Genomic DNA, 11,584 nt, shown 5'->3' with positions numbered 1-11,584 from the left:
AGTTGGGCAAAAATTAACGCAAGGTCAAGGGGGTCACGCTCCTGTATGTACAAGCTGACTGAAATTGAGTTTGTGTGCACCGGGTGACATTTTAGCACATACAGGAGTGTGACCCCGTTGACCTTGCATTTGTTTTTGCCTAACTTCCCAGAGCTACTATGAGGAACAGCATGGATTGTGCTGAGACAACTCGACCAATCAACATCATCATTGGTAAGTAGCAAATAGGGCTAGGCTTTCAAATGTTTGAACTATCCCTTTAAACTGCTTAAAAAGCAATGCAACAACTGCTGGAACTAGTTGCAGTACAGTATCCTTAATACCATTTTATTTGCTCACTGGAGGAGGTGGACATCTCAAAGATCAGTGAAAGTGTAGGTGGAAAATACTACCGATGACCAGATGAACACAACATTGTGACTTTATGGCAGCGTTTAGTATCATGAGTCTTTTTGGGGGGATTGTCAAATACGGCCATGCTCATTTGTTATGCAGAACACTGAGGATGTGTAATTCAAATGGTCATTTCTCATCACCGAACAGCATTATACCCAATTCCCCATGCTCAGTTTTTGTCATTGTTGCCTTCTCCAGTATATGTCATGGTTGTAGTGCTCATTTGTGAACACTGGGTGGCAGCAAAGTGCCTTATAAATGTTATCACATGGTCACACTGTCATTCAGTGTTCGAAGCTGTTGCCAACTGGAGTAACAGCATGTTGTTTTCAGCCATACTCGCATCTTTTCTAAATAAAATCCCCGGAAATCCTGACATCCCCCCTAAAATTAAATAACTCCATTAAAATGTATCGTTCCCGTCTGTCTATCTGCATAAATTATTACGAAATGAACGAATAGCATTGTGACATTCTAGACCAGCTGCGTATTTGAGGTGCATTTATAAAAGATTATTTAAGACTATGGCAAAGATCTACTTGTGGTTGCCTAGAAGGGAGTCACAACATTAAACCTTACTTTTCAAATGAAGATCAGACCTGTGACATAAGGGGTTACATTTTCTATTCACCAAATGGCATATCTCTTTTGTAAACAGTTTTTGTTATAAACAGTAAAAGAAGAGTTAAGCCTACAGTACAGTAAACTCACACAGAAAGGCAGTGTGTTAGAAGTGACAGGTGTTGATAATGCAGCCAGTGTGTCAAGACAGACTAGGGTCAAATAGTATCTGCGAGTAGTAATGTTTAGGATTTGGTTCCAATTTGCTTCGAATATCAAATTGACTATATTCTGATATGCCAGTGAAAGTATATTAAATCAACTTCAATAACTTTCCTGGGATTATCTTAACTTCCTCAAACTCACGGTATCACCCTGTGTGGCCAAACGCCAAACACAGCTGACACTTCCATAAGCTAATGCAAAGACTAAACACAATATGTAAATAATATTTGGCTTGATGTCAGGTGACGGTGGCCTCAGTGACCAAGGCAGCCAAGCAGAGATAAGAGAAGGGATCAGGTGCTTCTGATGAGTCATCCACACAGGGACTCCCGTGAGTTCAGTTACTGCTCTAAGCCCCCAGAAGCAGATCAATAGTTTAGTGAGAGGCAGATTGAACTTGCCAACACAAACATCTTTGTGATAATTAAAAACATTTTGCTACAATATTTCTGTCAGCTTGGCTACAGCTATTTTCTGATACTTTGGGTGCCACTGGCTAATTTGCCTGATCTGTCTAAAAGACATATACAGCTAAAGATAAAGCTAAACATTATAGCTGCATTTAATTGTAATGGGAATCTGACTGATAGAGAACGCACAGATTAAAATATATTTGATTTCAGAGGGGAACAGGAGTTGGGTATGGATCCCAGCATCCCATGTCCCTCCTGTACATGTTGTGTGTGTGTGTGTGTGTGTGTGTGTGTGTGTGTGTGTGTGTGTGTGTGTGTGTGTGTGTGTGTGTGTGTGTGTGTGTGTGTGTGTGTGTGTGTGTGTGTGTGTGTGTGTGTGTGTGTGTGTGTGTGTGTGTGTGTGTGTGTGTGTGTGTGTGTGTGTGTGGCGGGGGGAGTGAGGGCAGTGGGGCGGTCAGCTTGGACAGGACAGATCAAGTGTGACTCACAGGGGATACGACCCGGAGCTTCCCCATGCGAGGGAATGCCCCAGATGAGCACAGACATACCGTGGAGCTAAACTCTGTATATAATATCCTTCTATTTTGGTTTTTTAGATTGGGCCAGCCCAACCCCATCTGTCAACTTTACCAATTGGGGTTTGCCTAGGTCAGCTCAAAACATTGGTATGGAAGTATTCTATTTTTTATGCCAAATTATAGCCTGTCCCATGACTCTGAATAGGAATTAGCAGGTAAAGACAACAAATGAATGAATGAATGAATGAACTGTAGCCCACATGAAAAATGACTGACTTTAGCAACAGGATACAAACCCAAACAAATATTCTTAGAGGAGATATGACAACATAAATTAACGTCCAGATTCAATTCAGGTCCAGTTGTTCTTAACCGTATAGTGTGAATGCAGCTACTGATTCGTAGCAGCAGCCTGGTGTTGGTATGACAAAACTCAAACTCGCCCCACCCCAGTCCCACCTACTCCCACCCCGCTGGACAAAGTAGGCTAGTGTAGATATGTAGGCTCCTAAGACTTCCAGGCAGCGCCACGTGTCTACAGTGTGGCAGAGCAGAGCAGAGAGAGGCGGCTATAGGGAACACCAATAGCTACAAAAACTACTCTGTCTCTGGTGCAGGAAGGGTAAACGAGAGCCTGGAGTGTCTGTCTCGCCGTCAGGATACCCACCTGTTCAGACAAGCGTTTAATGTTTAATGCCCTTCAGCCTGGTTTTTTTCTTTTGACTTTTTTTCTTCTTATCTCTTATCTCTGACATATACGCCAATGCCGAGAAATCATATACTTGTACATTGATTGATAATGGTGAGTGTAAATTGGAATAAACTGTCTGATTTATATATTCGAGTGGTTTTTGAGAAATGGTAATCAAAATTAACTGAAAATAATCAGTCGGATAAATAATCGGAGACTGCATGATTACAACGGGTTAGATTTCAAAGTAATATCCACAGCCCCAAACTGTGTATGACAGTGTATCACAGTATGTATTAGTGTTATTAAAAATAACCATACCTTAGTGCTTAATTAATTAGTTATAATAACTGTTATTATAAAAAAAAATATATATAACAACAATGGAGCCGAAACTAAAAGATGGGAACGTAAAAGTTGAGAGAAAGAGAAAGAACTGATTTCAGACGGGTCAGAAATCACCTGCGGAGGGGCGAAGACGGGGATGCTCTCTCAGTTTGTTCCTGAATGGGGCTGGACAGGTGTAGAGCCAGGACTGGAGGAGAGATGGAGAGAGGAATGGGGCTGGACAGGTGAAGAGCCTGGACTGAAGGAGAGGGAGGAGAGAGAGGAAGAGGGTGGATGCAGTTGTGGGGCAGAATGAAGCTGGGGAGCGAATGAAAAAAGGGAAGAGGGGGGTGGAGGGAGGGTGAGGAGAGGGAAGGATAGGGGGTAAATAGGGTTTAATGGACTAACAAGATTATGTAGAAAGTCTCCTGAAGCTCCAAACATGAAAATCACGCCTAACAAGTGCATGTGGCATGTAGCTGGTAAATCTGGGGAGAGGTGGGATTAACAGGCTTGACAACTCTCCAAAAACATACCTTGAAATAACTTGTGACTTTGTGTATAGTGTGTGTGTGTGTGTGTGTGTGTGTGTGTGTGTGTGTGTGTGTGTGTGTGTGTGTGTGTGTGTGTGTGTGTGTGTATAGTGTGTGTGTGTGTGTGTGTGTGTGTGCGTGTGTGTGTGTGTGTGTGTGTGTGTGTCACTGCATGTGAGTGCTAGGCAATCACCTTTAAATGGAGATGATAAATGACCAACTTCTTGAGGAAATAAAATGTAAAGGAGATGATTAATGGGAATCTTCTTGAGAAAATAGAGAATTGCAATATTGGCGTCGGCACAGGAATTGTCAAATGAGACAAATGCAATAACGGTTGTCAATGGGGAGGAGAAGCTATAGTGACAAAATAGTTTTTAAATAAAATACTGTCATAATTGTTGGCGGCAATATACCCATTCATATTGCCGTTTTGCCTCAAAATCTTATTGGTGTGTATCACAAGCGTAGGATAATCACAGTTTAAAATTACATTTGAACCAAAGTACAGAGTTTGATTGGACATTTCTTCCCCCGGCTCCCACCAATGGGCCAACATTTCTCCCGGTCCAGTAAAATACTGTGATAGTTGTTGATGAGGCGAGGCGTGTGTCTCTCTGACAGTTGTCAGGGAGAAGAGGTGGCACAGTAAGACGATGAGAAAGGGCAAGCCAGGGGTAAAACATTTACTGTATCGCCAGGACATGTTAACAGCTGTATCAGTTGGTCTCAGTTCATAGAGGGGAAGGATTCCGACAGCTGGTGTGTGTGTGTGTGTGTGTGTGTGTGTGTGTGAGGGGGAGTGGGGCGTGGAGCCTTGACCAAGGGCACAGGACAGGACAGAAAGAAGGGAGCTCGGTCGCTGGAAATTCCCCGGAGACTTTCTGCCTGAAAAACAAAAGAAAACAACCGCCGAAAATATGATTTTGTGGATAATAACTCTATGCATTCATTTAAATTCTCTTCTTCCATGTTCAAACATCAATTCAGAAAAGAGCAAATAAAAACTGTAGCTATAAACAGGCTAAAAAGAATCAAATCAATTAAATTAAATTATGGCAAAGGCAGACAATGCTTTGTGAGAATGAATTTAGCGATTGCTACACGGCTACGGCGAGTGCAACATACAGCAACATTATAGTGCTTGATCTCTCCAATTAGGCTACAATCATTAGTAATGAATGGCAATCTTGTTTACAACAGCTACAATATCCAGAGCTGGTTTACATAAACAGACAATTAACAGTTTGGAGCACTTGTTTACATTCTGTCAGTTCAGTTTTCTTTACACCAGCCACACTGAACAATAACAGAAGACACAAAAATAAAACGGTTCAAATCATCATGACTTATTAACACACATCCACTCAAAAATAAAGAGCTGCTAAATATTGTATTTTGACTTGTGTTTTTATTCATTTTATTCATTTATTTTTCAATTTCAATTCAAAAGAGCATCAATTAGAACAACGTGGGTACTATTGGGGGGGAAGCGGCAGCAACCTAGATCTGGGGTTGTAAACAATGTTTTATAATGAATACAACCCAGACGACGGGACTGACAAAATAAACAGACGGAAGGGAGGGAGGGAGGGAGGGAGGGGGAGCCGAGGAGAGAGAGAGAGAGAGTATGCTGAACTACTCAGCAACAGCCACTCAAGCCGTGACGTGTTAATGGTGCTTCCTGCAGCGCTTTAACCCGGGTCCTAGAGACAGTATTTGAGCTTTCTATTCGCTACTTGGCGCTGTTGCTAGGGCTGTGCATGTTGCGCCGCGCACGTTGCACCATGCATTAAAAACAGTTGTGTGTGCTGAGTTTGGGATTAGGGCACAAGTGTCAGAAACTGGGTTAAGAACTAACATGATAGTACGACATGATAAAACGTGTTTTGTTTTAATATCACCGTTAGCTATATATATTTTTTTACACTCCATAAGCCAGCACTATAATATTTTCATAACATAGACGCTCCAGTGTGTCTGAAGAAGTAGGCTACTCGAGCGAGCTCATTGAACTTTGTGGTATAGGTCGGCCTATTATTTATTAAATCACCATAACATCCCTGTAGGGTGAGTTTTATTGTAGCCTATTTCTATCTGCCATCATACATAATATCCACATGGTGTCTATCATACTCCGTTGTGAGTTTATAGTGATTGTATCGTATATTATGGGAATTATTTGTGATGTTTGTATAGCATCCCTCTACAATTGATTCTAGCTTATTTTTTTAATAGCATATAGGCATATAGGAATACAATCTGTTAATTGATAAAATGAAAAAAGATCACAGCTATATAAGAAACAATGAAACTGATTATGGAAGTTTTGGTCGCGGACTAATTAACTCCTGATGAATTATTTCATCATTCATCATCGACACTTGAAAGCTTATTGGATTTTAGGCGCATCAAAAGCAGCGGTCTGCTAGATAGCGGGGCTGGTGATGATGGAACACACCCAGCACCCACGCTCCCGCGAAAGACGCGAAAGACGCTCCGTCGGGTTGTTTTGATATCTGGAGCGCAACACTACAGCGCGCTGGTATGTCTGAGGATACTTCAACACACACACACACACACACACACACACACCCCCCACACACACACTGGCAGCATGTGTTTGAAAGGGAGCCATGCAGCAAATACCTCCTAACACACTGACCTCCAACGCCACACAGCCGGTATCACTTGTATTTGTAGTGTATTTTACAGTCCATGACAGACTGAATAAATGCACTGTAGGCTACTGTAAAAGCATTTGAGGAGGGCGCGGGTTGAGTGACTTCAGTTTCCGACACAAAGTTGAGATGGACACCCGCAATCAAAAGTCAAGTGAAAATAATGCTGATGGAGCAGTTTTCACGGCTCATAAAAGCGAAGCATTTATAGATACATAATTGACTTGTTTCACCACAATACACCTAATTCGCGAGGAAACGGCATTGTGCTACGGAAACAAACGATTCTTCGACATAAAGATATCCTTGCATATATGTATATTTTTAGATTTTTGTTAGAGCCAACACTGTTAAATAAAACATGTTCTGATTCTGCTGGTGTTATCCCCAACTAGAAATTGGTTGCCAAGCATTGCATCATTCCTTTCATGTGACTCCCATACGCCCCAAATTCGTCCTGGCCGTCTTATGACTGCATCACACCGACTGGTCGTACAAACTACACGGGATAGGGGAACAACTAGCATAGCCAGCGTAAACCCCGCCCCAGTATCCATTTGCGGGCGCCCCATTGGATGTCGCCAAGGAGAAGATCTTACCTCGGTATTCCTGATTGGACCGTCGGCGCGCCAGTCATCGTAGTCACGCCTACACACTACGGTTCGGTTGTGAGGAGACTGCCTTCCAGCATAGTTCGGTTGGCCTTTCCCTTATAAAAACACCAGCCGGGAGTTTCCGAAAAATCACACTCGGCCACCAAGACTGAACAATGGTTAACATGAGCTATCACCAATCTTTACTAAAATATCTACATTCTTCATATTCAAGACAGTCGAGAAGGCGAACGAATAAAAGAAAAAGGGTAAGTGGAAATATTTTGTTTTAACACTTTCGCCACACTGCTGTCAATGTCTTTTTCCGGGTCTTTTAGTTAAACGTCCACTCCTCTCAAGCCTCTGCTGGACTGCTATTTGCATAAGGGAAAGAATGTGCATGTTTTTGGCAACTTTCCCAGTTCCTCTTTTAGAAATCAGCTGTCCAAATCAATCACAATTTACAGAACAACTTGTCGGGATTTTTTTAATGCCTTTTGTCTGTGTGCGGCGCTGCTGCATGTGCGCTCCTCGTCGTCGGCCGAGGGGGCAAGCCACGACTTGTTGGAAGTTTTGACAGCTGAGCGTGCAAAACGTGTGGTAGACTTCTGCGAATGATCGCCATATGATTGTCAATGAACTATCAACTTCAACACGAGCAAAGATGTTCGATCCCCTGTCGTCTTGACAATTGAGCTGTTGACACGAGAGAACAGTTATTATTTTCACGTTTCTCACCCCCCCCCCCCCCATTTTGACAAATCAATTTAACGTAGAGTAAATATCTCCAATTAAAAGAAGAGTATGTATGCCTATTGCTTTCTTAGTAGTCCCCTCTCGTCTTTCATTTCTTTTTTCTGTACGCTCCCTTTTGTTTCGCCCATTCCCTACTGGACTTCTATTTCCATGACGTAATTGTCTTGGCTTACAGTGAACATGCAACTCAAAAGGAAGAAAAACGTTCGTCATAAAATGTCAAGACAGTTGTATATATTCAAATCGACTATTTACTAAGTAAGTGGCGTTTCCATACACGACACGGGAAGCTTTCCATCTGACAGTCAATTTGAAGATTTTTTTTTTTTTTTTTTACATCTATAGCCTATATATTATATAACTTTGTAACGAACATCAATGACAACTCTAAATAATTGTAGGGATGTTGTTTGTAGTGTTTTGTATTTATTTCGCAAGTCAGACAGCCCATCGCTAAAAAAAGGAGAAAATGAACCAAATTAATTGGGTGAAAAACGTGTTTCTCACGCCTCGTTTTTAAGGATCATGATGTTTGAACATCTAGAGTTGGCTTACTTATATTTGGGACAGCTAATATACGCAATTAATAAAAAACTGGAATGGATCGTCAGACCTGGATCGATCGATATTGAGATTATACTCCCCACAACTTGTTATGGATCACCAACTTGTTTTTGAGGACCGTAGAAAGCAGGGGGCGCACTAGAGAACATTTCAGGCCTTTGTTTACTACAAAGTGACCTGTATTGATTTATCCACCCCTGTTGTCACAGAATTATAGACAATATTTGTAGTTCATTTTTTCCATAGCTGCCATGAGTGTTGAGATTGAATTGCCCTGTTTGTTTCCAGTCCAGGCTCGTCTTGTATTTGTGCAAATCATCAGTTTGATTCTGAAATCTCAGCAAATTCCATGTCACCTGCAAGAGATATTTAATAAATTCAACATGACTAACCAAGTGAATAAATTTTTTCCTTTTTTCCTTTCAGAATTGTTGGCACAAGTTATCTCCAACACATTGGCAGACTTGATTAAGAGACTTTCCAAAGGTGAATTGCTCTTCTTGTACATCATACTTGACATTGTGAATGTTGCATGTAGTTGAACTCGGCCTTTTCATTGAATCCATTTGTCGGTTTCTTCATTAACATGTTTTTGCAATGAAGTGATCTACATCTGATTTCAGCATCTTGGCTTTTGTTCTTCCAAATTCTGTTATCAGCAATTTCACTGCAGTACACTTATGTGCTCACTTAGTGTCACTGTTGTGCCATTTCACAATTGAGTGGATTACTACACACAACACATGTACTTCTCTAGTTTGCTTTATCTCTGTGTAAATAACTATAGGTAGAAAAGGCTGCGTAAAAAAGTTTTCTCAACAGTAGTGATTCACACCGTTTTATCTCTACATTCCTAAAACTCGCCTAGTTGCAGTGCAGAGGAGATGAAAGGGAAGAAGGCGGAGCTACACTGACATGTCAATCAGCTAACACGTTGTCGCTCTTTCCTTCCTCTTCTTCTCTTCCTCTCTCTCTCTCGCTTTGCCAACCCTGCTGTGTGTGACGCCGCCCCCCTCAGGTCCAGTGTGAACTGTGTGGCCGAGTATCTGTGCGTTGCGACTGAGTGGCGAGATGACTGCCGAGTGGCTCCACCTGCCCCCGCCGTACCCCCCTGGCGTGGGGCCGCTGTGTGGTGCAGAGTTGGAGGCGTGGTATGAGGACCTGCAGGATATTCTGGGCTCCGACACGGGTGGGGCGAAGCTGGCCCGGGCCCCCCCATGCACAGAGGTCAGTAGTTGGGGAAGAATGACAGATGGCTACAACACCCGTCCCATGATGAGTGTTATAGTCTTTTGCTCTATTGTGTTTTCCTTTTTAACATTTTTTGATTCATGTTCAAAGTTTTGTTTTAGTTTGGATGAAGGGATAAAATTCCATTCACATATCAAGTGATGTGTAATCAACAATTAACATGTTAACACTTTATGACAATTCTTTTTTGATTTTCTCTCCTTTCCGCCTGTGGTTGTAGAAGGAGCCGGAGTTCCTGGATGTTCTGGAGAGCTGTTCTCTGACGTGGCTGACCGACGGAGGCCAGACGTGGGGCGAGGGGGTCCAGCGGGTGACGGAGGAGATCCACCACTCCCAGCCTCTCCATCACACCTCCTCGTCGTCGTCGTCCTCTTCTTCCTCCTGCCTGAGTCCGGCCGTGGCGGAAGAGAGGCGGGCGGAGAGCGGGAGAGAGGGCGGCACGGGCGGAGGCGACCTGCTGCCCCCGGAGTTCTTCGAGTTGCTGAGCGAGGGAGGAGTGGGGACGGTGGATCCGAGCGGCGCGGTGATCGGCGGCGGTTACCATCATCATCAGTATCACCAGGCCAACGTCCAGCCTTCGTCTCCCTCGGCCAGCGAGGAGGAACTGCCCTGTGTCCCCGGTTCTCCGTCCTGTTCCTCTTCGGCCTCCCAGTCGCCGTCTCGGAACTGCTCTTCGCCCTCGTCGCCCGCCTCCTCGCCGTCCGCCTACACGTCGTCGTCCCGCCTGGGAAAGCGCAAGAGGAGCGCCAGCGAGCGGGGCACCGGCGCCCTGTCCTCCTTCGCCTCCTCTGCCTCTCCGCGCTCGTCCTCGTCCTTCTCCTCTGCCAAGAAGAGCCGCAAGGAGCGAGAGCAGGAGAACGAGAGGAAGGTGCAGGAGCTGACGGAGCAGAACGAGCGACTGAAGTCAGAGATCGAGAGGCTGGGAGAGGAGGTACAGAGGACACGCAGAGCCCTGATAGAGAGACTAGTCAACACCAGGAAATGAGGAGAGGAAGACGAGCGAGAGAAAGAGATGACAGGTCCTACACAGAATTGGAATAAGCAGTGGTCGGGAAAGGTGTAACATGGTGACATGACGTGAAATGTCTCTTAGAACGGTGCAAGATGGAAACAAAAAGATTTGTTTGATAGAAGAAAGAAGATTTTTGTGAGGAGACGAGAGAGCAAGAGACAGTAAGAGAGAAGGAACATGAGAAAAGTCAGAGTAGGAAAAAGCCACTGAGAGGAAGGGGCTGCAGCGCCATTGCGGCAAATATAGAGAGACACCGCATGTGAGGGAAATGGAAGAACAGAAAGCTGAGAGCAAATCATCCAATGCTTTGGGATGAAAGTGTTTTTGTTCGGCTTTTAAGAAGGCCCATCGCTAAGGTCCATCAAAAGCTTTGCAGAAACGATGGTTTGTACGTAGGACAGAAAGGATCTTGATGTTGGTTGTAGAGAGAGCATTTCATTGTCATGCCTTCCCACCATTTTGCAATAAATTGTGACTCCTCCTTAAAAGGGCTGCAATCTGGCTAACAGAGATTATTGGCCCCAGTTCACGGAGAGTTTACGAGCTCAGGAAAAGTTTGAAAGTGCCCGCCCAGTGCAGTGTGAGTATGAGAGAATGATTTTCAGGAGAGAAATTTCTTACGTTTTTTTTATATAACACATGGCTTGTGTGTATGTGTAATATTTAGATATGGTGAGTAGGACCCGGCTATACTTTATATGCTGACCTTTTTCTATCAAAATGGGAATTAGCGGTAGAACGACTGTATTGTTCTACCCTGATTTACTATTTTTATATAATCCTGTAATATATCGAGTTGTACTGTAACGGCCCGTACTGTAATATACCAACATATCCTCTATTTGCGTTACTTTCTCATTGTCGTCACCATCAATTGTTAATCTTAGAATAATTTGCATGGCCTTTTTTCCATTTACAGCATAAACACACATGTATTTTACCATAACATTTTAGTTTGTTCTTCACTGTAATCTCAAATTTGCAATAAAAGAAAAAATGGGAAATTGTCAGTGTCATGTAATGCTTATTTGATTTATTTTATAGAAATTGTGTATGAATGAGT

General features: G+C 43.3%; 1 protein-coding gene across 1 annotated transcript; it reads left to right on the top strand.

Moving 5' to 3' along the window:
* Nucleotides 1-7,091: 7,091 nt before the first annotated feature.
* On the top strand, nt 7,092-11,457 carry ddit3 (DNA-damage-inducible transcript 3). Its single transcript, XM_083660947.1, has 4 exons — nt 7,092-7,207; nt 8,685-8,744; nt 9,277-9,485; nt 9,730-11,457. Exons 3-4 carry the CDS (start codon nt 9,330-9,332, stop codon nt 10,492-10,494), a joined length of 921 nt encoding a protein of 306 aa, XP_083517073.1. The 5' UTR covers nt 7,092-7,207; nt 8,685-8,744; nt 9,277-9,329; the 3' UTR covers nt 10,495-11,457.
* Nucleotides 11,458-11,584: the final 127 nt, after the last annotated feature.

The sequence above is a fragment of the Poromitra crassiceps genome (assembly GCF_964638095.1).
Source record: "Poromitra crassiceps genome assembly, chromosome: 25".
Taxonomy (NCBI): domain Eukaryota; kingdom Metazoa; phylum Chordata; class Actinopteri; order Beryciformes; family Melamphaidae; genus Poromitra; species Poromitra crassiceps.
The sequence above is the reverse complement of the archived record's forward strand: the minus strand, read 5'-3'. Positions and strand labels throughout refer to the sequence as shown.